This window comes from Mya arenaria, chromosome 17, assembly GCF_026914265.1.
Source record: "Mya arenaria isolate MELC-2E11 chromosome 17, ASM2691426v1".
Taxonomy (NCBI): Eukaryota; Metazoa; Mollusca; class Bivalvia; order Myida; family Myidae; genus Mya; species Mya arenaria.
This window is the reverse complement of record NC_069138.1, coordinates 5,828,690-5,854,843: the sequence shown is the minus strand read 5'-3', so window position 1 is coordinate 5,854,843 and position 26,154 is coordinate 5,828,690. Positions and strand designations below refer to the sequence as shown.

Here is a 26,154-nt window from a genome sequence, read left to right as displayed (position 1 = left end):
GTGTTATTTTGAATGTTTTGTTGTTGTTTTGATTGTTTTTAAATGTGGCAATAATATAATTTTGCTGTCAATTATTTAAAAGAGTTTTAATGATACTGTTTCTTTTAGTGTTTTAATTATCGGAATGCAAATCGTTCATATTCTGTATTCAATGAACCTAACATGAATTGAATGTATTAATCTAAAAGCGATAAAAGCAAATGTTCTTCGTCGTAGACAACCTTAACCGAATGCCGTATCTGTCTATGAATATTCCCATATGCATTGTTAAATGTATACTTCAATACGATCAATTCAAATTCAAGTGTGTTATCATGAATTGTACGTACTTCGAAACTAGTTTACTGGCGAAGGTTTTAAGACCAAAAACAATCTTTTTGTTGTAATTCATATTTTGTGTTTCAATCATTAATTTAAAATACATTACGTTTTAAAAGAAAACTTTGTAGCCAGCTTGTGGGACGAATCTGGATGTCACTTATGAATGATATAAAAATACTCTTTTGGCGAATATCGCGTCAAACGGTAGAGGTAAAATACCTACTTTGCATTCAAAACATTTAAAGGTGACACGGTGTCATTCTCTAATGCTAAAGGGCACGGGCAGAACTTGATAAACTAAACAACAATAACTACGTAACCAGAACGTTACGCATCTAACGAACGTTACGCGGAAAAGATAAATAAACTGATTTTATTTACTTTTACTGATTTTTAGCAATACGTAGCAGTATGAGTCGAAAAGCATTATGTGACATAAAATTACCTTCTCTAATTAATAATGTATCTTATGGTTTTAGCTGACAACTAAAATGATAGCAGGCGTTCAATGTAAGGGGTGGTACACTAGATTAATAATAAGACAATTGTTCCGGGATGACTGATGATGCTATGTTTGAATTCGGTTTTAAGTTAATATAATGTAAACTAGAGTTCGAATGTCAACCTGAAAGAAACAAGAACTGTGTAGTTTCTTGGGGATCATTAATTATGTCTAAATGGCTCCTAGGGTCATGATCAAGTCTCAGGAGCAAATCTAGACTCAGTCTAAGATAACTCTTTTATTTAATGACAAATAATCATTATGTTTTCAGTCTTTTTACAAAACTGGAAATGAATGTTTGAACAATTTTGAACATCATTTCGGAAATTTCTATCAGCAAAACTCCGTTTGAAAGTGCAGGTTTAGGCTGCACACAAACTGAGGCTGTTCGTAATCATGGCCCCTGAGCTAGTTTTAACAGCCGCTAGGCTTCTTTGACACGTTTCATTTCCCATCGCCTTCAGTGAACACTTTTCATATTAGACACCCATCATTCATACAAAAACTGCTGCTGGTAAAGTTTCATTTAAAGTTACAAAATGTTTATTTTGGATGTCTTTAAAAAAAAATTATACAGACGATATGTTATTTAAGAACTAATTTGATAAAAGTGTTATATATCGTTATCAGAGTAACAATTTGTTGTATTAACATCCCACGGGGCACTTGAAACGCGGCGTTAAAGGGACTGTACACCAGATTGGCACCCAAATATTTTTTTTTTCTTTAACGAATCTCAGGACAATTATTTAATAAAATGTTTTACTCTTTGATATCATAATTGTAAAACAAATACCAAATGAAAAGAAATTCGAGTCGGAGACCGGGTTCGAACTGGTGTCGCTAGAATTGCAATCAAGTGTTGTATACACTGTGCTACGAAAGCTAACACTAAACGGATGGAATATTTAAGATATAAAGTTATAACCTAACTTGGTAATTTCGCATGATAACATCGACTAGCCAGTCACGCATAAGAAATGAATTCTACTAGGAAGACATACCTAGTAAACTTTTTCAATGGAAAAAATACGAAAAAACTGCGAAACAAAAATTAATTGTAAACTATGTGGTACTTCTGTTAGTAAGTTGCAATGCATTGCACATATCGAAGTTTATGTCAGTTTTCGACAATTTTCTGGGTTTTTATTTTCGCTTTTTCATCATACGAAATACAGCCCCTTTAAATGTTATAATTCATCCACACTTTTTGTAAGCAATGTGTGTATCCTCTTAGTCTGCACATTGATAACTGAATTGTGCAGGAATTTTTTATATAGGACATACACCATGTTCTATGGTACTTATTCCTTACAATAGTTTAATAGTATTCTTAATATTCCAAATCGTAATTAATACTAAGGTATTAATTTAAAAGTTTTTGTTTTGCTTCAATGTCGGTGAATTATAACCGAAATGGTTTTGTGCTGAAACAATTCTGAATTGTATAAGTGTGATTTGTAAACATTTTAATAAACTGTCGTCGTGCAAAAACATTGACTTGCTATCTAATTTCCAATTATTGTGTCACGTGTTTCATGCAATTGATAATCAGTTTATGATTAGATAGTAAGGAGTTCATAAAAGTTTGGATAAGTTGGACGGAGGAACGAATCATCAGGTACAAAATGAATGATTTATTGTTTGAATGGTATTATAAGTATTATGTCTAATAGTTTACGGATAATTAGCATTGAAATTTTAAGTAAGTGATGAAAATTGTCTTATTCACTCGGTGAGATGTATTTTATCTTCACTTAAAATTCTTTAAATTAAAAAGCATGAATATATATAAGATTAAAATATTCATAATAGAGTAGTAGAGAGATTTGTATTAAACAATGGTCGACCAGTGTGCGCATAGTATTCTATGTGTTTATATAAACCGTTTAAACCAACAACTTGACTATTCAAGTAACAAGACGGCACTGGGATAGGTTTTCTATGAGCCTTTTTTGAATAGTGAAATAACCAAGAATTAGTTTGTCTAAAAACTTTCGATATAGCTTCTTAGCTACATTTCAAACGAAATGGTGGAGAAAATGGACTTAAATGTACTATGTGAGAACTAATATCTGTTATCTGTCATTCATTTGAAATTTCCGGGGAGGTGTTTATGGGGTCATGATTTGCAGATTGTAAACAAATACATGCGACATTGTTCACTTATCTGTAGCTTGAAATATTACTTCAGCTAGCTATATTTAGCACAGACACAGTATCTCTCTGCGTATGTGATAGTCTGTTTATCTGATGAACACGCCTTTACAATTCTCTCTACCTGGGCAGGGATGTTTGCGGCTTTAAAACAAACATGTTTATAAATAAAGTGTTTTAAGTGGGCATGCAACCGAGACATGGCATGATTCTGTGAAACATAAATTGCTATGACGACAATAATCAAGAGACATAGACATCCGTGTGTGTATACCACGTGATAAATTACGTCATAAATGCTACGTCAGAAGGCAACATTTTGCTTAAAATGAAGGCTTAAATCAAAGATAACAATTATTTTACAACACCATTTTAAATGAAACAAAGGGCAGTCTAAGCCGCTTAAACAGGCATGCCTTCGTCTTATAACCGGAGTTTGATATTAAGGTGATTAGTTTCATCAAACACTTCGACACACCTGTTTCCAAAATAATCTTTTGACAGTGCTCCGTCAGGCGGCCGTATTGTGAAAAGGTTTGTCGAGGTGTTTTAATAATTTACACTCTCAATCAAACTCTGGTAAAGACCGAAGGCGGGGCTCCGTAAGCGGCGTAGACTGCGCTGTGTTTAATTTAATAAAAATAGTAAAGAAATATGAATGTTATCTTTGTTTAAAGTCTTCATTCGAAGCAAAATGTTGCCTTCCGACGTATCATTTATGCTGCAATTCATCACGTGGTTTACACACACTTGACATATATACACCTCAAACACAAAAACAAACACCACAAACAGACCACACACTCATCAAAATAGTTTTATCAATAAATGATTTGATTACCGCCTTGGAACATTCAGTGAAACCCGAGTTCAGTGCAGTCCGAGTCTGCTGCGGGCTTTTATTAGTAAGTATGGCCATAATGTCACACCTGTCTCAACATCTATCAAATCAAATATATAAACCATTTCGGAGCACGTATCAACTTTAAATAAATAAAGAATAAGTAAAACATATTGTTTAAACTGCTCAATTAATTTCAAGTATTCAACAATCGGATACAAACATCACCTGTAAACGAATAAATCAACCCAGAGCAACAGTGAAAGCTCTTAACAGGTACGATAAGGTCCTTCAAAGACAGCTGTCTGACATAGCTAGCCCTCATATCATTTTGAACCCATTACCTTTCACCCTCAAGTAAAACTACAATCATGTATGTTCTAAAAATTTGTCAAATGGAAGAACTTAACGAAATGATACAGGAATTTGTAACAAAATATACCATACACAATTATATAGCATTTTAACAACGCCATTGTTTTTGTATTAAACTGATAAAAGAATATAACTTTAATGTAAAGTTTTCAGTGTACCTAAATACGTTCATATCGACAATAGATAATATTATTATCGTTGAATTTTGATATTAAGATAAAGAAAGTGATGTCAGCCAAATCTTGTGCAAGAACAAACGTTTGAAAGTAAAGCGCCCGCGAGATAACAGATATGATAAATCTTTATTGAGGAAGTTAAACGGTATTTTCGCGCTATTTAAACGGTTTATTTCTACAGAAATCTATTTTATTGTATGTGCTCTTACAAGTTCGTGTATCATTGTTCTCATTTCTTTCACTTGACAAATATTAAGGACGTATAATGGTGGAAAAAGAGAAAACAGGGAAAAGTAATTGATTGTAAGCAATGCTATATTATCATTATCATGCATGTTATGAGTTTAAACATCTGCGTCGTTAAATATATTCTACTGATTTAACTTCAAGATTGGCATTGTGACTGGCCGGGGTCGGGGTTGATATTTAAAGTTGCGTTAATTATCTGGCACAAGTCGCGGCGCCGGAGAGTTTTTGCATGTCTTTTCTTGAAGTAAGTATTAAGCTATTGGGCTTTTAAGCTATCTGTTGTTTTAGATAAATAATAAATTGTTCTTAAACTGGGATTGGAATTTGTATACAAATTGCTGACATTAGGTTAAAATGATAATATTAAGCATTGTAAAGCATTGTAAAGTTTAGCAATTTAATAAATGACTTTACTTTTTTCCCTTTCTATGATTCATATAATTGTATCAATGAAATATTAGTATTTCACTCTATTAAACAGTGAACATATCAATCAGATATTTTTCATTTTTTTCAAACTTAAACGGCAGTCACTATTGAATCAAACGTCAGCTCTCGCAGAACTGTGGCAAAGTTCAAAATAATTTGGAACGTTTTGAGAAACACTACAAGTAACTGTCTTTTTTATATGATAAACAGACTAAATGTTTGTTTCAGTGTAAAATCGCAATATATTTGGAAAATAAAACAGTAAATATTTACTCGGTGAAATTTATTACGATATTGATTGCTGGGAAAAGTCTGTGTGCACTTCCAGAGAATAATTGTGCGATGTCATGCGTTATTGAATCAATATCTTTTTAGGATGGTTGATTTGTGGAATCCAATGTTTGAATTATTTTATCAAGTTGTATGTTGTCAGGATGGTCTTTATTCGTATTCCATTTAGGATTCGAGTAAGTTGAATGGTCTGCGTTGCGATTGCATTCATCTTCGTTTTTCTTGACTTAACATACTTTTGATGTCGACCAATTATTTCTGGCTGCCACAGACAATGACCGTCAAAATGTAATTTATCTCTTGACAATATTTCCTAATCCTGAATAAATGGTAGTAGCTTGATACTTATATTCGCGTAACCGATTATCGACTTGTTATTGAACATGAACTCACCAATATGTCTTTTACATACCTAAATTACTAGACTATTGTTTTTGCAAATTTCTAAAATAAAAAGAAGCTTGAGCACAATGTTATTTGTTTTTGTATCTTTATTTTTTCGATAAATGGAGAGCCGATTCTAATCGCCGTAATGATTTTCAAATTCGTTTTAGAATTATATTGTTTCATCATCAAAGCTGAATAATTCTGATACAAAATCATATACAACTACAAAATCAATGGTTACTCGTCAATATATATTTTTTTCTTATTACAATACTCTGCTATAAGGATTACCATTTCATCAAAAAAATCTTATTGTTAAAATATGGTGAGCTTTCAGGTAGGAAATATATAATACCTAATATCATCTAAATCTCTAACTTTTTTATCAAATAAAATACAATTCCGATACAGAAGTCAATACCTATACATAATCTGACATAATTTCATTAACACAGACTCCGACTCCTCCGCTTTTTCTACAATATTTTTTGTTTCCTTGTGAAAAATAAAGTGTAACACTTTAAAACGGTCGCTGATCTGTGCATAGTTCATTTAATCGATAGAATGTCCTTATATCATTTGTCAATTTTATCGTTTGAATGTTTAAACAACATGTTTCAATAACTGTCGATATAATAAACGTGCTTATACATATTTCAGCTTTGGGTTCGAGTTAAAGAAACCACAGTTTTAAAACGGGCTTTAAAACACTCTTGATATTTAGAACGCCAACAGTATATCGCTTTTGATTGCGAAATATGATTTTTTGTGTATGAATGTATACTACTGTTTCAACAGACGCATATAGTGACTTCCGCTAAGTTTTGATGTGTTAGGACAAGTGTGAGCTGGGTATTCGCAAAACAAAATAAACCATTGTGAACAGTTGTTTCGCTGACAGATCCAGGTTTTTTTTGCTAGCTCACCTTAGCCGTACGCTGAGGATGAGCTATAAGGATCGATGAATGTCCGTCGTCCGTCGTCTGTTATCCGTTGTCCGTCCACACTTAGTTTGTTAACATTCAAGTGGTCACATTTTGCCTCAATTGTCACGAAACTTGGTCAGGATGTTTGTCACAGTAATTACACGGATATATTTGAATATGGGTCATCTGGGATGAAAAACTAGGTAACATGACCCAAAAATAAAAAAAATCTTGGTAACCCTATAGAGGCCACTTTTTCAGTCCAAATATCCTGTACTTTGTCATAAAGGTTGTTTCGATAATTTCTAGATCAAGTTCGAATATGGGTCATCTTATCCGGGGTCAAAAATTTGGAGCCCAAATATGGAAAAACCTTGTAAGCACTCTAGAGGTAACATTTTCAGCTCAAATATCCTAGAAATTTGCCAGAAAGGTTGTTTCAATGATTTCTAGCTCATATTCGAATATGGGTCATATGGGAAACACTTGGTAAGAGCCCAAATATAGAAAAACCTTGTTAAAACTCTAGGGGTAACATTTTCAGCCCAAATATCCTAGAAATTTCTCAGAAAGGTTGTTTTGATAATTTTAAAGACAAGTTCGAATATGAGTCATCTGTTTTTTTAATTGTTATTTTATTGTTTTAAAATCATTATGTTGTTTAGTGCATTTTATACATATGCCTTGTGCCTCTCAGCAGGGTATCCTACTGCACTTGTCATTGTATTTCATTGTATAAGTATAAAGCGTATGTTATGGAATTAGTTGATTTTGTATTTATAATAAAATATATATATATATAATGCCAGTGAACCTATATTCTGTTGCAGCTGCACATCTTCACTTAGGCACGAACCGACATTTCGGAACATGGCGTCGGTACCAACCGAAAACGATATTTTATTTCACTTAATGAAGACATGCTATATTGTTATGGATTCATTTCTTTCGGCGATTGCCAATGACCATTACATAAATGTTCATCTGGCCTTGAAGCAAACAAAAGCCCCCGGTTATGATAAAAACAAATGCCAACAGGACGAAAAAGAATATATTGATCGATTCCTGGAAATGGAAAAAAGCATGCACCTTTTATATACTGTTTTGATGGCATCTCTTAAAACGCTTGGGCGTCAGTTTCGCATAGATTTTGTTCAGCATCTTGAAATCATTCGAGGGGTGAGGAATACAATATATTTTCTTGTAAAGAACGATACAAAGATAGAAAATGGAGAGGCCAAGAAAATGAAAAAGAAACTGAATGCATTTGAGCGTGATGTGTTGCAATATCTAAACAATCAAACACTTAATGAAAAGGTGTCTGAATGCAATCCAGCCAGTGATGTTGATCGTAGTCAACTGTTTGACACCTTGACAGAATGGATAAAAAGTGATCACTCGTTTGGTAAGAAAACTACATGTAATAGTTTTATAAATAAATTCTATAAATCCCAAATAATTCACCGAAATATGCCATATTTTGTGGCTGAAACCATTCTTTCTGGTGCGCGGCATTCAAAGATATTTTAACAAGTACTCGGGAGACAGGAAAGTGGTAGGCGGTATGCAAAAACTCAAAATTTGGCATCATCCGGTACGCGTATTCAACACTTTATCTTTATTTCTAACGGAGGATTCGGGTTGAAAATTAAGAGTCTTTGAGTGACTGGGATGGGTTACACCGTCAAATGTTGAAGGCAGTATTTCAGTAATTTTCATATTTCAAATATAAACTCTATGTTTCAGGACAAGATTATCTTCTACACATAAAACGAGGGAAATTCAGGAAAAGAGAATATAGAAACTGGATAAAACTCACAATAGCACTCGCAGAAGGGAGAAAATGTCTGTCAGGTTTTGTCTTTGGCATGTTTGATGAGTTTACAAAAGGAAATCTTAAAGTTTGCAATGGAACGACACTCTCTGAAGAAAGTAGAAATCATATGAAAGTTCATACACACTTTGAGCCAAGTTGTCCGAAATGTGAAGAAATAAAGAAAATAACACTTAAATTAAAGGTCAAGAAAACCTCAAGGGAGAAAGGTTCGTCATTAAAAAATAAAAGAATTCCGCGGGAATTGTACTTGCTCAGTCTTTTCGGTGCTGGAATGAAATTAGACAGCGTTCGAGATCCAGAATCATACGAAGTCCAAGACCTCTGTCGTGTCATGCAAGATTGCCGTTTATTCCACCTATGTGATGCCAATCTTTTGAGAATGGTAGCATGATTCCAAAGCTTGTATTATGTATTACCAAGTTGTTTAATATTTAATTGCACTTACCTAAATCGTAAGAGATTTAAACCACGGTGTTTGGGCTCCGGAAATTGCGGGGTTCGAATTTCCTGCACGGGAATTTTTTAGGTCATTTACCATTTTGATCGAGTTAATGTCCATGTATTTGTATGCAACAGAAACAACGCTTTCGGTGGATTATTCCAGGTATAATATAAACTCTTGTTTTGTACATGACTCTTTGACAACCACCATTGCTATTGTTTGTGACTTGTAGGTTGCGAGCGTTAGAAACAAAGTTTTTCATTCGCCAGACAATACAATGGAGGGCAATGAAACAGATGATTGTTTCAACATCATTATTCAACTTCTGAATATCTTATCAAACCATCAAGACGTCCCAGAAAAGTTAAAACGTAAACTACGAAAGGGCGAGAGGATTGTTGAGGAGGTATTGGGCGTTTTTAAATCGCAGTATACGTTGACTTCTAAGTATGATGGTTTGGAAAGTTCCATCTATATTGCCACAGGCTTACATCGAAGAGTTGTTCAACCATGCATCGCAAAATATCCATAAAATTGAACTGATCAATGGTATTTTTGTGAATCCAGCTAAAACTGAGTTAAATAGTAGTGGATATCAAAATTATTTTGACCAGAATAAATAATGTTTTGCCTTTTAAATAATGTCTTTTATCAACAAATGAGCAATACTTATAGTAATAACCTATAGCAGGGATGATTCCATACGTTCTAACGTAAACATTTACTGGAATTCCAGTCGAATCAAAGATCTTGTTTTGGCGGTTCATAACAATCCTTGATAAGCTCACCTAGTTTTTTATATAGTATATTTATATGCACTGTGTTGTTTGAAGACGTTTACGTTTTTGTTCCATGTTTCTTTTTGTGATTTTTTGTATGTTTGTGTTAGATGGCTTTGGCGTTTACCCTGTGTCATTAAACGGGGTTTATGTGTTATCGTCTGACTACTGAACTTGTTTCTGCAGTTTTCCATATAAATATTGATTGTTATAATGATGTTTTTTGCAGATAAAAGTTTGTGAAATCAACATCAGTATTTTCAAGGATTCATCCAGAGCATTAGTAGAAAAGAAAAGAGCACTTATCGCTGATCTTGCTGAAGCAGAACAAGTTGACGTTGAACGCATTGCTGGCCTCCTCGAAGATATTGGAAAAGAGAAAGTATTTTGGGAAGATGAACTTGAAAGGGCTAAACTTAAAATGCTCTCGGAAGACGATTTAAGCAACGGGGAAAGGGAGTGTGTCGGAAACGTTCCTTGTCTGACCTATAAAGACAACTGTCCAGACAAGGTTCTTTTCCAAAGTAGTTTCGAGAATTTACTTGAAATTGTCTTTACATTTGTGTACTGTGTTGTGCTGTGGGAGTTTTTCAAACTAGCGTATCCATTCCTGTTTTGAATAAAGCTGGTGTTATGTATATAAGATAACTGATATTAAAACAAGTTTGAATGCATTTTTGCCAAACTGTGAGTGCACTGTTTAGGGCTTTGTTGATGCGGGCTATGTTACATGACTTGTCTTCTTTTGCTTGAAACATGCACCGGTATGTTTTCATTTGAATGTGATGTCTGTCTGGTTGTTAAGTATGTGAAATATTACCCGAGTCAATTTGGTTGTTTTTTTTGTTTATACTTAAGTGTCTATAAGAGTACAGTTTTTTTTCTCTCTTTCACTCTATACGGCTTTACAAGTTAATTTTACAAACTCTAGCTGCGTTGCTATTATTTATACAAGTAGTAGAATAATTTTTCATTAAGATTCCGGAAAATAATTTAATTTACTAGTATGTATATGATTTGAATTCATATTATGTACGAGAACTATGACATATTACCCCCTGCGCTTCTTACAAAAAATAGCTTATTCTAGGGTTTAAGCCAAGATTTAAAAGGGCAGTGAACTCAGGAAATGGGGAGGGTGCTAAGGGTGAAAAGGGCACATTGCTGCGATCTGTTAAGAACTTGAATACTATGGATTTGACCAAAAATGACAGAAATTGTGTTTGGTTGAAATAGTTTTATTAGCTGCTAATTATATTTAAATTTGTATGCATTCCTTATCATATAATAAGTTTTTTAAACAAAGTAGAACGGATGATCGTAATCACTCAATACTATGAAGGCAGAAGGCTGCACATGATGGTCATCGTGAGGGCAGAAGGATGCTTTCAAAAACGGACAGGTTGAAGTACCCTTATTAAACCTTTATAGCCGAAAGCCTAATTATATAATCAGCAAAAAATACGTAAATCAACGAATAATCTCCATGGTTTAAGAAGTCAGTTAAAAAGTCCACGGGTCTTTTCAATCAGTCAAACACACAAAGGACTATGGGCTAAATAGATTTTCACAAAATCTGTACTTTTAGACCGCAACACGAACCACCATAGCATTAGTAAGAACCGAAGTTTAGCTAGCGTATGTTAACTTATGTCGTTAATACAGAAGCAACGACGCATGTGTAACCGGGTGTGCGATGTGTATATAGCGGCACTTATACTGTCTCGCTATAGAGCTAGCTTTTATAGCGACGCGGTAGAGTGTCCGCCCGCAGAGCGAGAGTTCGTTGGTTCGAACATAGCAATTTGTGCAGTCTGTTACACATGAACAATTAATTTTCCGCCAATAATCAAATTAAAAAGTGTAGCGATGATTTTAAGCTATTTTTTGTAAGAAGCGCAGGGGGTAATATTTCATAGTTCTCGAACCTCTTTGAACATTGTTTCGCTAATTTGTATTTTCAGTGACGAGTCTGCGCCTATCGTCAGATTATGTAAAAATAGTACGACAAAAAAGATGTTTTCCTTGTAGCTAGGTCTTTCGCCTTTCTGACAGTGTAAAACATAAGGTGTTGTCAGTTATTTTAGGAATTACTTGATGTTGTTCAGGACAATGTTAGTGGGGATTTCTGGACATGTTTACCTTATATATTGTAAACAATAATGTTATTTTTTTAAAGCAAAACTCTAAGAACTTTATTCAAATGTCATACTTTTAAACTATAACAAAGGACTGAATATCCATATTTTAGTGTCCAAGATATGTGACGATCACCGGTGTTTTATATCAATTTTATCAATTTGTCTTTATTTTGAAACCTTCGTTAATTATTGAAGGTGTCTGAAATAAAATTAATTTAAAGTATTGGAATGAACACTTTTTTGCTAGAGAGCCAAACATTTCATTTGCTGTTATAAATAGACGATTTGGAAATATTCATCTAATGACAAGATACTGCAAAGGGAAGTAACCGCCGCCCTTAAAATGAACCGCCGAACAAAACAAAATTGTTAACTTCCCCCTTTTTCAAGATGGCTGCGCCCTATGAAATTTTGTGTGCGGTTAAAGCCGACGCAAATATACCCGTAACTAAGTACAGGTCAAAGAAAACCGGCATAACAGTTGTTATTGCAGAAGTAGAAGGTCCACTTGTCAACGGATATTTTGCTCTCGGTATTTTATATCATCTATGTTGTACCAAAATATGCAATTATTCTGTATTCGGATAATGTTATTTCGGACTAGTGACGCTTTATTTTCACATCATTGTGAATTTGGCCATGACCCTTAGAGTTTTAAAATGGTTTTAAACTGAATACTGGTATATCATTGTATACTTTTGTTGCTGCTTAAAAACAACTAACAAGGCATAAAATATTCCTTCTTTGTATGTATGTATTTCTTTAGACCTTGCGATCAAGGATAACCCGTGAAAGTGCAAGCACTTATTTCCAACGGGGTCCTTTGTTTTTTGCTGAAGGGACAGCACGCTGAAGAGACAGTGGTGGGATACAAGGAAGTCCGGGTGCGAGACCCTAGCTCTTTTTCGAAGAGACCCCTTGGTTCTTTTACGTGCTCGGTGTAAAGCACCGATACACGGGGTACAACTTTCCTGGGTTAAACCAGTACTGAGTACACCACTTTTCCAAGCACTACCCTTTAAATACCAAGCGCCAGGCAAGGGAGCTACTTGTACCAACTTTTAACGTCTTTTGGTATGACGCGGCCAGGGATCGAACCCACGACCTCCCGCTCCGTAGGCGGACGCTTATCCACTAGGCCACGGAGACGGTTCTTTACTTTAGTTCTAATTATCGGTCAGTCAATAATAGACAGATCAAGTCAATAGTACACATAATTATACATTGACAGATTTTTATTATGATTTTTGATAAGGCAAATCCTTCACATACAAATTGTTTTGTACCAAAAGTGGGTAGTTAATTTCAGGAATTTCAGGTTAAAGCATATTGCAGCAATAATATCCCAGAACAACCTGTTTTCAAACGCATAAGGATTATTTACATTTCAATCATAAATAAGTGATAATAAAAGATAAATGTTTGTGTGTACCATTTAAAGCAATCATTCATCTTTAAAAAAACAAAAAAATAAAATCTGTTTCAATCGTCTGTTGTTTACATTTTGCATTCAAAATGGCGGCTGTCTCATGTTGTATTTGAACTAAATACAACCTATTTTCGACCATGACCTTTAACTATACTTCACAACAAAAGTATGTGCACAATATTTTTCATTATAATTTGTATAACTTATTTTAACTGTTTAAAGTATTTTATTTTTTAAAAAAGTAATTAAATTTTTACATATTTGCCATACAATCACTTTATAGTTATTTATCACCACAAGAGGGGCAAAGGAATGCATAATCCCTTCTAATGGCTTTCACATGGGTATAAAATAATAAATTCACCCATCATGAACCCTGTTATCACTGACCCAACTCTGAATGAGCTTCATGTGACCTGCCCAGGCTGCAGTATGTATAATTTTATGATAACTGAGAGCCCAATTATAATTTAAGATAGTTACCTGTAGATAAATTTCATTTATTATATAATAAGGAATATACCATATTTTGATGTGCTTTTAATGTTGTGCATTATACTTAGAAAATGATAGGGCATAGGTTTTAGGCTCTGGTAGATATGTAAAATCTGGCAAACAAAAACAACATGATTTTAAAAAAAGTATTTTACAAGTGATATTGTAACGTGCGAGACCATCAAACAAACAAACACAAGATAGCCGAGCTTTCTGGCGTAATGAAACAAACACCAACAGATCCCTTCAGGGAAAAGCATGCTCGACCTAACTTCTCTATTCTCACATAGCCCGGGCTTTGCTAATTTGCATATTACCAACCAAGTTTACATCCAGTATGAACATACTTCCGTTTTATATGGAACATTATTATGAACACACCTTCGGCGGCTTACAGCGGAACGTTACAATATCATTATAAATGAAGGTTTTAGTTTGGCATTAATTAAAAATGACTAACTGGTGTTGTTTCAAGTAAAACTGAAGTTTTATTTAACACTAGCATTCCCATTCTTTTTCAAATGAAGTTTTCTGACAGTTCTACTGTTATGGTTAACAAATGCAGCTATTTTTACTGGAAGTGACGCAAAATAGAAGTGTTAAACCTATTTTCAGGGGGCGGTCGAAAATAGGTTGTGGTAGAAAATAGGTTGTTTCGGGATATATCATAAAACCAAGAAATATTACCAGATAATGTTATTTTATATTAGTTCCATACACAAAAAAGTAAATATCCAACAAATTATTATGAGTTTGATGTGTTTTTATTCATTTCATACTGTCAAAACATTTAACAATATATACATGGAGGGCACCTGCAAGGCTGCGGCTCACAGTTTTACAACAATCGGAACACTTCGGCCATGGCCGAGTTGTTACGATTATACTTACAAGGTCCATCTCGAAGCCTGTCGGAGATGGCCTAGTTGTTACACTTGGAATAATTGTTGTCTGTGTCAGTATAGTTTCGTTTTATTGGAAAGGTAAATCCTGCTTGTATTGAGCAAAATTTCTTTGTAATTACATGGTAAAATATGAATGCAAATCTTTATTATCTATTTCAAACAGGTCTATTATTTTAGACTAATTGAGTCACAAATTCTGCCAAATTGGACAAGTCTCACCAGCCTGTTTCAAACAAAGAAACAAAGCAAAGCCATATTCAACTGCAATTTAAGATCCTGAATTTGAAGAATTTTATGGGAATAAGACTTTCCCCCTACAACGGAAAATGCCGAGTTATAAACATATATCTTTTCAGCCACTGAAGCTCATGATGATGATGGCTTGCCACATACATTGGAACATCTTATATTCATGGGCAGTGAAGAATACCCATACAAGGTGAAGGTTTTATCTTATATTCATGGGCAATGAAGAAAACACATATAAGGTGAAGGTTTTATAATATATCTTATATTCATGGGCAGTGAAGAAAACACATATAAGGTGAAGGTTTTATATCTTATATTCATGGACAGTGAAGAAAACACATATAAGGTGAAGGTTTTATCTTATATTCAGGGGCAATGAAGAAAACACATATAAGGTGAAGGTTTTATAATATATCTTATATTCATGGGCAGTGAAGAAAACACATATAAGGTGAAGGTTTTATATCTTATATTCATGGGCAGTGAAGAAAACACATATAAGGTGAAGGTTTTATATCTTATATTCATGGGCAGTGAAGAAAACACATATAAGGTGAAGGTTTTATATCTTATATTTATCACATTAAAGGGGCTGTACTCCGTATGATAAAAAAGCGAAAAAAAGAGAAAATTGTCGGAAACTGACATAAACTTGGCATCAATGTGTACAATGCATTGAAACTTACTTACTGAAGTACCACATAGTTTACAATTTATTTCAGTTTAGCTGTTATTTCGTATTTTTCCATTAAAAAAGATTACTTGGTATGTTTACAAGGTAGAATTCATTCCTTATGCGTGATTGGCTAGTCGGTGTTATCACATGATATAACTGAGGTAGGTGTATAGCTTAATTATGTCTACCAATTTGAGTAAGCCATCAGTGGATATGACTACATTTTGGTACTTTTTTACAATTATGATATCAAAGCGTAACAGACTATCAATATAGATAATTGTCCTGAGATTCATTACAGAAAAAAACTTTTTTTTGGTGCCAATCTGGTGTACAGTCCCTTTAAGTCCTTTTAGACTTAATTACATTTTTAATGTTTGCCCTTGTCAGACAATAATGTCTTGCTGCATGCTGTTTTAGCTCTTGTTATTAAAATCTGAAAATATTATCACAAAATTATTAACTGTTTATTTCAGGGAGTATTGGACTTACTGGCTAACCGGTGTCTGGCTTCAGGGACAAATGCCTGGACCGATACAGATCATACTTGTTACACGATGACCAATGCTGGGAGCCAGGGATTCCTGAATCTTCTGCCCGTGTACCTGGACCATATTTTGTATGCTACCTTGACGGTGAGTTGTTAAAACATAAAAAAAAATTAAACTCATATTTAAAGTCTATTATCAAACATATAACAAACATTAACTTTGTCAATGTGTGATAAGCCTTTAACTTCTTACAAAATAAAGCATTTTTGGAAAAAGATTTATTACTAATAATATACCTGTATCCATGTATTTTAAAGCTGTAAACGCAGAAATATGAAATGACTGCTGGGTCCTAAAGGATTTACAGGGATATACTATATAGTCTCCTACAGTAGAAATACAGTGTTTTCTGCACCTTTCTCTCAAATTAAACATGGTATCCTTTCTTAGAACCATTGCTTTTGATAATAATTCATCCTTTTCAGTAAATTAAAGCAATTGTATTAAATGTGGTACACGTTATTTTAGAGGGTGTAGAAATGGGCCGGAAGCCGGTAAAATAACCTGGTTACTTTAGCATCTTCATTTGGCTATTTTCCCCGCATCAATAAAAATAAAATCTGCTATTTTTTGTCATGTTTTTATGTTTAAATCAGTTTAAAACCCCGACTTAAGGTATTGTTTATTTTGGTTTCTGCGCGTTTGGACTACAGTACAGCATAATCTCGATTTGTGACGTCATTAGTCGCATCCCCCTATGGGATGTTTTAAAGTTCTTGGTTTGGGTTTCCCAGCATTCCGAATACAATAACATTAGCTCGATACATGACCTCACTAGTCGCATCCCCCATGGATATGTTTTGAATTTATGATTTGCAAAGCAATGGAGATTAAAAAAAGAATATTTTTTCCAGACTCTAAAAAGCGTAGTAAGTTTGCAACATGAGCGTGTCTGGCCTTCTGTTAGTCCTATTACCATTTACGTAACATTCCTTTTTGTATACGCGTGTCACCCCGGTGTGAACAAAATGAAACAAGCTTGCGATGATGTCACTGCTAAAAATAATCCATTATTTTGATGAATTTTACATGTACCTTTGGGGAAATTTTGTATGCTTTATACGTCACAAAGTGTCCAGATATTTCTTGTGGTTGTTAAAACGGAATAAGTTAGCTGCAGGTGAAATATCTAGAACCACAGAAAATGAAGCTAAATGATTAATTTTCAGAGGATCACAGAGATTCGGAGGCTGAAAGTATATAATTGGTAGAGAAGAAATTACATATACGATATTAGGAGGGAATTGCTAGCAAATGGCAAGGCATGTGGTCTGCAATGTTATAATAGTATCCTGAATCTGAATTTGACAGTTATTTGGTTTATTAGTTAGCCCTCACTGGTGGGGGGTACTCAGATTCAGTGGGGTAGTTCTCAGATTCAGTATCATATTCAAGTACATGTACATAATTTCCCTGTAGCAAAATAAACATGCACAAGAACACTAGAAATTTTGGTTAAAAAAGGCTTAAATTCATCCCACAAGGGGCATTGGCCCCTTGACCCTAACCACAGTTTCCACAAGCTGTGTAGAATCACTTCAATGTCTATTAGTCTATTAGGCAGGGATTTCCTATTATCGTTGTCTTTAATAATGAAAAGGGATGGAAGCGGCATCCAGTATTTTTATTATTTCAATGTGCAAGTAGACTGTAACAATGCCATTACGCTTATGGAATGCAACCAAGTGTGCTTTACAGAATTACATAAGGGTGGACAATACACTTTAATGCACATGTTATCTGGAGCTCTGGTATAAATGTAAAGAACCCATGACAGATAATCTACATTTATTCTGTACCTAATTTATACTTCCAATGGTAGAATCTTATTTTCTTCATGTGATTGTACAATAACAATATATTTCTGTATCTGGGCGTACAAAAGATCCTGTATTTTTTCCACCATGTGTGATTCAAAGGTCCCATGTTAAAATTATGATAAAGACATAAATCCTTGTTAATAACGATGATCGATTCTAATTCGTTTGCAAACAAAATGTTGTAAAAGTCTTATATATGAATGCCATGATAATATAATTCAAGGAATAATAAAGACTGATAATTAAAATAATTGGAATAATGAAGGTAAAGAATAAATAAGTAATTTAACATTGTTTTGTGCAGAATGGATTATATTTCGACTTGTACACAGCTGTGAACATCATATGGGGCTAGCACAAAAATAACTTTTATTGTAAGTTGCACAATGTCGAATAACCTTTACATTTTTACCAGGGTTAAAAAAACTTGTCTTACCCAACAGCCAAGTGTGTTTTAAATCAAGTGGGAATAGTGAAAAAAAGTTATTAATAATTATTTAGAAAAAGAAAAACAAAAGTATGGAAAAATGAATTTTTGGTCAAGTAAAATCCTGACTAAGAACTACAAGTATGAAAACAAGTTTTCGATGACTGGTTAAAGTTGAAGTTGGAAGACCTTCATCATGTATGGGGCTATCATTATTACCAGTCTGAAGTCCAAGTCTAGACTCCGACTCAGAAAACCAACTTTTATTGAATAACATTGAAAATCATCGTATTCCATTCATTTAAAAAAAAAATAGATCCCAGTTATAAATAGTAATTCAATTCAGCAAATTTCCCCACCAATACTCAACTTGAAGGAAATTTTCACACAGGATTCCAGCTACGTAACCGAGGTTCACCATATCAACGGAGAAGGGGAAAATGCCGGAGTGGTGTACTGTGAGATGCAGGCGCGGGAAAACTCGGGCGAGAGTCGAACACATCTTGAGATGGTGCGGGCGATGTATCCCGGACATTGCGGCTACAGTTCTGAGACAGGAGGAGTCATGAAAAATCTGCGGGAGAGTACTTCACATAAGAAGGTTGGGCTTGTTTCAAATTTGTCAAGAAGTTGTGATTTGTAAGCTATAAACTTGATCGAGATGACGTGAGTGACATCCCTTTCTACATAAATCTAAACCAACTATTTTTTTCACCATTTATTTCTCTGTAGTTCTGGCTTCCATAACTTTAATGTAGATATTTTTTTGATGTTTACTACACATTAGGGCGTCCCAAAATGTAATTGATAACATGTTCGCTGAAGTTTTTTAGCTAATTTCTCTGAGCCAATAACGGCCTGAAATCGACTTTGGAAAAAAATGTCAAAAGCTTGTTACTGGTTGTAAGACTTAGGCATTTTATTTTTTCGAAATCTGAGGGAATTTTTTTTGTCGTATAACCAGTTATTTATGGTAAATGGCTAAATCTAAAAGGTCCATGATGTTATCATTACAAACTTAAATCAGAGTACTTAACTGAATTTATGAATTAAGTATTAAGTACTCAGGCTACTATTTCAAGTTTGCAGTTTTCAAAGAAAAGGAAGAAAAATATAATTATTGTCCTTTCTGATAACAAGTTCATCTGTGTATGAGATTTAGTCTCTGAAGGTAGAAAAGTTCTATTTCAAATGTCATAGTTCAATTTTGGCTTGTTTGAGTGAAGCTAATGCAGTGATTTTTGTGCCTTGCAAATTGGGAAAAAAAGTCCAAAGTGAGAAAAATACAAAATCAGATCAAAATAGCAGATATAATGTCAAATATACTGATTTTCACCTTTTTATGCATACTGTATGCTGTGAAAGAGATAGTCTTGTCAAGATTTTGTTAATTTTTCGAGGAATTCATTGCTTTTTTATTCACTAACATAATGTGCATTTATCAAATTGGGAAACAATTAAAAAATATTGGGAAAAATGGACATTTTTTGCAAGGTGAAACAACCTTTAGAAGGCAGTTAATTGAACCAAAAAAATCACTGTAATGTTCCTCGTATACTCCTTTGTTTTAACAAAAATAATCATACAAGATATCTCTTGTCCAGAAATTCTGTCCCAGATTATCGTTTATCAGTTCAGTTATGGTCATGTTTTTTATCAGGATTCCCTTTTGAGAACAAAATATGAAGCATTTGATAACCATTTTCTCTGTCACCTTTTATCCTAGGTCTGTGACTACCATCGCGACTTTTACCGTCCCGAGAACCTGTGCCTGATTATCACTGGACAGATCAATGTAGATGATGTCTTCAGGGTCCTGGCACCTTTCGAGGACAAAATTGTGGCCAAGGTACAGAAGTGAAGTCAATATTTGTTTATTGCCAGATCAGGTGTTTTAATATGTAGATTAAAACCTTTAAAGATTTATACTGGCCCCAATTTCTCGAAACTTCTTAAGCTTAACAGGCTTAAGTAGCTTATTTCAATGAGACAAAACACATACTTAAATGTGATTATGGTAAATACAATATGGTTTACTGTGATAAACATAGAAGTTATTCCCATTTAAAGTCTAATAACTCTAAATGAATAAAATATTACGCGAATTAAAGACAAAGAAAAATTAGTGAAATTCGTTGCCAAAGACAAATTTTGAAAGAAAAATATTCTTTTTCCAGGGTGCCCGTCCCCTTTTCTCCCGCCCCTGGCAGTCTGCTGTGCCCCCTCTGGATGCAAGCGCAGACAAAGTGGTGAAATATGCTGCTGATGATGAGGAACATGGGATTGTAAACATTGCTTGGAGGGGCCCGCGTGCTAAGGTAATGGCTTGAGTATTTGGAACTACTGTAGTTTAAACATTATATATTTTCCAACGATTGTGAAGAAAGTTGTGATAATTCATACTAAGTCACTCTTGTTGGCACGATGTTGCGAGAGAGTGTGGTCTAGTGTTGTGGGGAAATGGGAGTACCCGGAGAAAACCCACTTGTCCGGCTTGGTGATTGCTGACTAATCTCACATGTGCCCAGGTGAGGAAATGAACCCTGGTCACCTTGGTGAAAAGCGAGTGTGCTAACTGGACAACCCGCTAACCAGACAACAAATTACTTTCAATTACTTACTATAAATTCTTCATTGTTTTCAAATTAATGTTTGCTCTGATAAAGCTTATATTTTTAGTCTTGTCATCATTGAACAGAGGGATTCGGTTAAAGGAAGTTTGGAAGAACATTACTCCTTAAAACTCCCAAACTTAATTCCTTGGAAGTACAAAAACTTCCATAATTTTGAAAAAAACTTCCAAAGTCAAGTGAAAAACTTCCAATATTGATGGTCATGAAGTTCATACTTCCAGTTTCAAATTTTAATGGAAGCCATGATTGATAAACATTGAGACGAGTGTGAGGTTATGGCCATACAAACTAGTTTAAAGTGACTTACTCATGTTTTTTCCCAGTAAACACCTCTGAAAACACTTTGTATTATACTATTTTGACTCTTTGATGTGAAAAGTGCAGCAAAAAATGCACTTGAAGAATAAAAAATATTCTGGTTTTAGTGGGGTTCAAACCAACACTGGTATAGTCATGGAAAAATGATAAAAAAAACTTATGAAAACCTCTTGACACACAAGGAGTTTGTGGATTCAGGGCATTTGTCTGTTCCTGTGATACCTGTTTTTAAATATTTCTAGGACCAATACAGCTATGCAAGTCTGAATCTTCTACGGGACTATCTGACTGACTTGGTCATGTCAAATATTCAGTGATAGTTTGCGGAAATATTTGGAGCTTAATTCAGGGGCATTTGTCATTTGCCTGAGATAACTTTGGTTTTAAATGTTTTCAGGATCAATACAGCTATGCAAGCCTGAGTCTACTACTGGACTATCTGACCGACTCTGCAATATCGCCACTGCAGAGGGAATTTGTGGAAATAGATGAGCCATTCTGTAGTGATGTGAGTATGATGGAGAAATATAGTTTGTAGGATTTTTTCCTTGATAGATTTGTGAAGTATCTAGGTACTGGCATATATAGCTTTAGTTTCATCGGTGTGGTCAATATAGCCTTAGATTCATCAACATTGGTGTGATTATTGTTGCCATGTCAACACACATATTAAAACATTGAAACATAGTAACTAAATTCTTGGTTAAATCAGATACACTTTTTATTTTATATTCACATCACATGATACTCAACAGAAACTAATCTCCAACTGGAGAGTCATCAACAATATTAAGCATACCTGATTTATTACCCTTATATACAATGAATAATAGAAAATTAATCCAGTGTTTTTCAAAACTTGAAGTACATATTTTTCAAAACATGAAATATGTATTTTTCTTCTTCAGGTCCACGGAAGCATGATAGAAAATTCTGAATGTGCGGTGTACTTCAAGTTTGACAACGTGGTTACAAGCAAGCTGAACAAGATTTATTCCAGGTATGGTGGGTTAGTGGTTATCTGAAAGATTGGCAAGAAAAAAAGAATGATCTCGACGCACATATTATTTCAACAATATTGAATGTAGTTTAAAGATTTTTCGAGGAGTCTTAATTATGCTATTTTAAAGTAAAAAACATGCGACCAGAATAGTAAATCTGCTCATAGGAGAATAAACAGCTTAATTATAATTTCATGTCCATATTACACTGCTTGGTCTAACTTTGGACAAGAAATGTCTGGCCTGGCTTGGATATTTGATTGCAAATTTAAGATGGCACAAACTTTTTTATTTCTCAGACTGAAGGAAGTACTTGGTGGACTAAGTTCCGGTCAAGAGAAGCTGGACATGGCCAGAATTGGAAACCTGGCTCATAGAAAAGTCTTGGAGGGTTTGTCTGCTGTAAGTATGATACTAATCATGGTTGTTGCTCTTCATTTTGAAATGTTTGAAAACCTTATGGAATAGGCCTCGAAAGAAATACCTGTGCTTAGTTTTTTTGACCCTAGATAAAAAAATCTGGTTTCCCAATATTTTGGTTTTACCTGTAATAACATATTTTAAATAATGAAGTTTAAACTTGAATATACGAGATGCTTTTCCTTCTTTTTCTAGATGGAGGATGACCCACACAACAGGATGGCATCGTTCTTGATTGGTGACTTTCTCTTCAGCGATAATCAGGAAGATGTAAGATATTCAGCTTGTCTTGTTAGAAAACAGTCATTGCATTGTAATAAAGCCATGCTGTTGTTGGCAATAAAATCAGTGTACAGAAACATTTACTTTGGCCGTAACTTGAAACATGTTTAACTGTCATTGAATCAGACTTTTTGAATGAACAAGCCAATTTTTTATATTACTTTTTCAGCATGAAAACTGTAACAAGCCGTGTTAAACATAATTAAAAATTTGAATTCTATTTTTGGCACTCACTAACGATATTGTATGAACGTTGACTAAATGGCTCAAAAGACCATAGGAAATAATTGTCTCTCATCCTCATGTGCCTATTCCAATAATGCAACAAATGTTTTGTTTGCTCTCAAGAAAATATTGGCCTAAACAAGAGCTTTGTGAAACAGTACAGAAATCTAAGCATATGAAACTTTTGCCTTTAGCATTTAAATTAGCCGGACTGCTTCATTTAAAAGCAGGATAGGATTTTTAAAAGCAGGATGGGATTTAATGATTTTTTTAGCCTTTATATTTGAGTGCCGAACGCATTAAATGCATATTTTTGTCTTCAGTGTACTGTAATTTCAGTGTTTTATTTTTCTCTGATGGTAAATCTATACTTTTAAGGCGTACAAGCAAATATTAGTAGATTGAGAATACTACTAAAACTGGTCAGTTGATTTGCAATCTGATACAAATCATTACCTAATAATTATACCGTCTGCAATTACCACAAGCATGATTGGGCTGCACCTTCAGTCAGATTTGTTAAAATTGTAAAAAATCATTGTTTTGTATTTTCTCAGATGGAAAACAGAGTCCAGACTGTCCAGGCCTACAAGCGGATGAAGGAAGAACCGGAATCCTTCTGGATTGGGCTTATCAGTCAATACTTTATTGACAAAAACTATGTCCTGGTTAGTATATTACTTATAAGTTATTTGGAAGCAAGTTTTCTATGCATGAATTCAACAGTTAAAAGAGCACCAAAATATCGCTCATATTTTTTTATGCATTAAAATAAAAATATAGCATCAACCTTTATTGTGTTCCTTTAAAAGTCAAACATAGAATATATCAATTTTGTGTGAAATTTAAACAAAATGACGGAATAATATCAATACAATATAATAATAATAAAAGTTATTAAGAATAGCTCTGTGTGCAATGCTTATTTTAAAATTGGCCAGTTAATGCTCTAGATTTACTAAAAAGCAGTAGTGCAATTGTTTAAATGAAATTATTTTTAGCTTGGATTTACTTTCTGTTTGAATGGTTTCTGCCAGTTGCTGTTTGGTGTCTTTTGTCAGCAGTCTCATATCACTGGCTCTCAGACTTTTGCACAACAATTGGCTTATTCAATGACAAAAAAAGAAGAAAAAAAGTTGTCAAAACGGTCAATCTGTGAGCAGCTTTAAAGGCCTAGTTTAAGGAATGTTTGGCATATTAATCTCCTACTGTGCATCTCCTGCTAATTGCACTGGTGTCACAGTAGGGGCAAATTTCCTGTGTATTCGTTTATTGGCTCAGGGCCATTTAGGGTCCATTTCTATAATAAAACTTCTTAAACTGCACAGCAGGATACTCAGATCGGAAATCTGATAAAAAGGGTCAAGGCAAGTAGATTAAGATCAATAAACAGAGGTTGTGTACTATACACAGTGTTGGGGTTTCACTTATAGAAGGTTAAACTAGGCCTTTAAGAATTAAAAAAAAATACTTTCCTATGTAACCCCTTAAAGTGTGAGTCTGGGAAGACCAACAAATAGCTTTTTTAATTGTTACTTAATAACAGATTCTTGGCGAGCCAAGTGTGGCAGAACGTGAATCTCTGGCTAAAACTGAGGCAGACAGGGTTACTAAGCAACGAGAGGCATTGGGAAAGGATGGTTTGCAGCAGAAAGCTGAAATATTGGAGAAAGCCACTGAGGAAAATGAGGTATGGTGATTATTGTAATGAGCATTTTAGATACCCACTTACATGGTTAATGTCGGAGTTTTTTGGTTATATTTATACTTGCCCGCAGCCAATGGTATACAACTTGGATAAGTTGTCCACAGGTTATCATTTAACCACTTTGCACATTTGTACGATTTGATTGGTTAAGAGTTTTTATTGGATAGATATTGGCCAATCAATAAACATTTTGGCTAACTTTGATGAAACCATGAATTAACCATTTTAATACTATTGGATGCTGGAGATTATTGTCAACTTAATTTGTCAATTTCTTGGCAAGGGTTGAGATTAAGAAATTATATGTGAACCTCTTTTTTGAGTGCAGCCATGTTTTACGTTTTTTGGCCTGCATTTGTTTCTGACATTGAGAAGGACTGTGTTTTCTAAATAATTAAAGCTTAAAGGGACTAGACACCAGATGATACACTACAGTTGCAAGGAAGAACAAAAATTGTCAAAAACTTACATAAAATTGATATCATTGTGTTCAACAGTATGAATCTGAATAACATATGTATCACATTGCTTACGTCAAATATATCTAAGTAGTGTTTGCGTATTTTTTCAACTAAAATTTTACTGTGTAAATCCCAGTTAATTTAAAAATAGCGTTTTTGGAACCATCTGCTGTCTAGTCCCTTTAAATGCTTTTATCACCCCAAAATTATAATCAAGCTTCACTTCAAGTCAAATAATTCCAACTGTAGGTATGTGTCTATATTTCTCCTTCAGAAAGAGGCCCCAGAGTCTGTCCTCACCAGTGTCAGTGTGCCAGATGTGGCAGACATTTTCTTCCATCCCATTAGCCCTTCCTGTAACAGGCCAGCAGTGAATGAGAAAATGCAGGCAGCACTGGTTGAAAATGCTGCCTTCCCATTGGATAAAATTCCTTTTCGGTTCCAGCTTGATGATACTCATACTAACTTTGTACATGTAAGTTACAGTGTGTTTTATTTTGCTAATTTATTGTATAATATATATATATGTATAAATTTGTGGAATCTGGATGCCTGGTGAAGCCATATAATTAGATATCATTGAAATGGTTTTATTTGAGAGAAAAAATATGCACAATTATACCGAAAAATATCTAACAATTAAAGGCCTAGTATAAAGAATGTTTGGCATGATAATCCCCTGCTGTGCATCTCCTGCTAAT

General features: G+C 34.2%; 2 protein-coding genes across 2 annotated transcripts in view; both read left to right on the top strand.

Annotated features, from left to right (window-relative positions):
• The first annotated feature begins 6,965 nt into the window (after positions 1-6,965).
• On the top strand, positions 6,966-10,535 carry LOC128224927 (uncharacterized protein CXorf38-like). Its single transcript, XM_052935031.1, has 5 exons — positions 6,966-7,045; positions 7,485-8,059; positions 8,401-8,873; positions 9,166-9,339; positions 9,942-10,535. The coding sequence occupies exons 2-5, from the start codon at positions 7,525-7,527 to the stop codon at positions 10,329-10,331; spliced, it is 1,572 nt and encodes a 523-aa protein (XP_052790991.1). The 5' UTR covers positions 6,966-7,045; positions 7,485-7,524; the 3' UTR covers positions 10,332-10,535.
• A 1,704-nt stretch (positions 10,536-12,239) lies between these two features.
• Positions 12,240-26,154, top strand: part of LOC128224298 (uncharacterized protein C05D11.1-like) — a 30,379-nt gene continuing 16,464 nt past the window's right edge. The window contains exons 1-13 of the mRNA XM_052934110.1: positions 12,240-12,385; positions 15,039-15,121; positions 16,084-16,242; positions 18,797-19,006; positions 20,132-20,254; positions 20,583-20,723; positions 21,754-21,864; positions 22,265-22,356; positions 22,657-22,759; positions 22,973-23,047; positions 23,842-23,952; positions 24,831-24,974; positions 25,728-25,928. Coding sequence (XP_052790070.1) covers positions 12,244-12,385; positions 15,039-15,121; positions 16,084-16,242; positions 18,797-19,006; positions 20,132-20,254; positions 20,583-20,723; positions 21,754-21,864; positions 22,265-22,356; positions 22,657-22,759; positions 22,973-23,047; positions 23,842-23,952; positions 24,831-24,974; positions 25,728-25,928 — 1,695 coding nt within the window. The 5' untranslated portion in view covers positions 12,240-12,243. The remainder of the gene's footprint in view (positions 12,386-15,038; positions 15,122-16,083; positions 16,243-18,796; positions 19,007-20,131; positions 20,255-20,582; positions 20,724-21,753; positions 21,865-22,264; positions 22,357-22,656; positions 22,760-22,972; positions 23,048-23,841; positions 23,953-24,830; positions 24,975-25,727; positions 25,929-26,154) is intronic.

Bases quoted from the DNA above. Each gene is read 5' to 3' on its own strand.
- LOC128224927 (XM_052935031.1), top strand. From the start codon at position 7,525: ATGGCGTCGGTACCAACCGAAAACGATATTTTATTTCACTTAATGAAG. The intron at 8,874-9,165 runs GTAGCATGATTC...TGTGACTTGTAG, and splicing joins ATGCCAATCTTTTGAGAATG to GTTGCGAGCGTTAGAAACAA. The intron at 9,340-9,941 runs GTATTGGGCGTT...TGTTTTTTGCAG, and splicing joins GCGAGAGGATTGTTGAGGAG to ATAAAAGTTTGTGAAATCAA.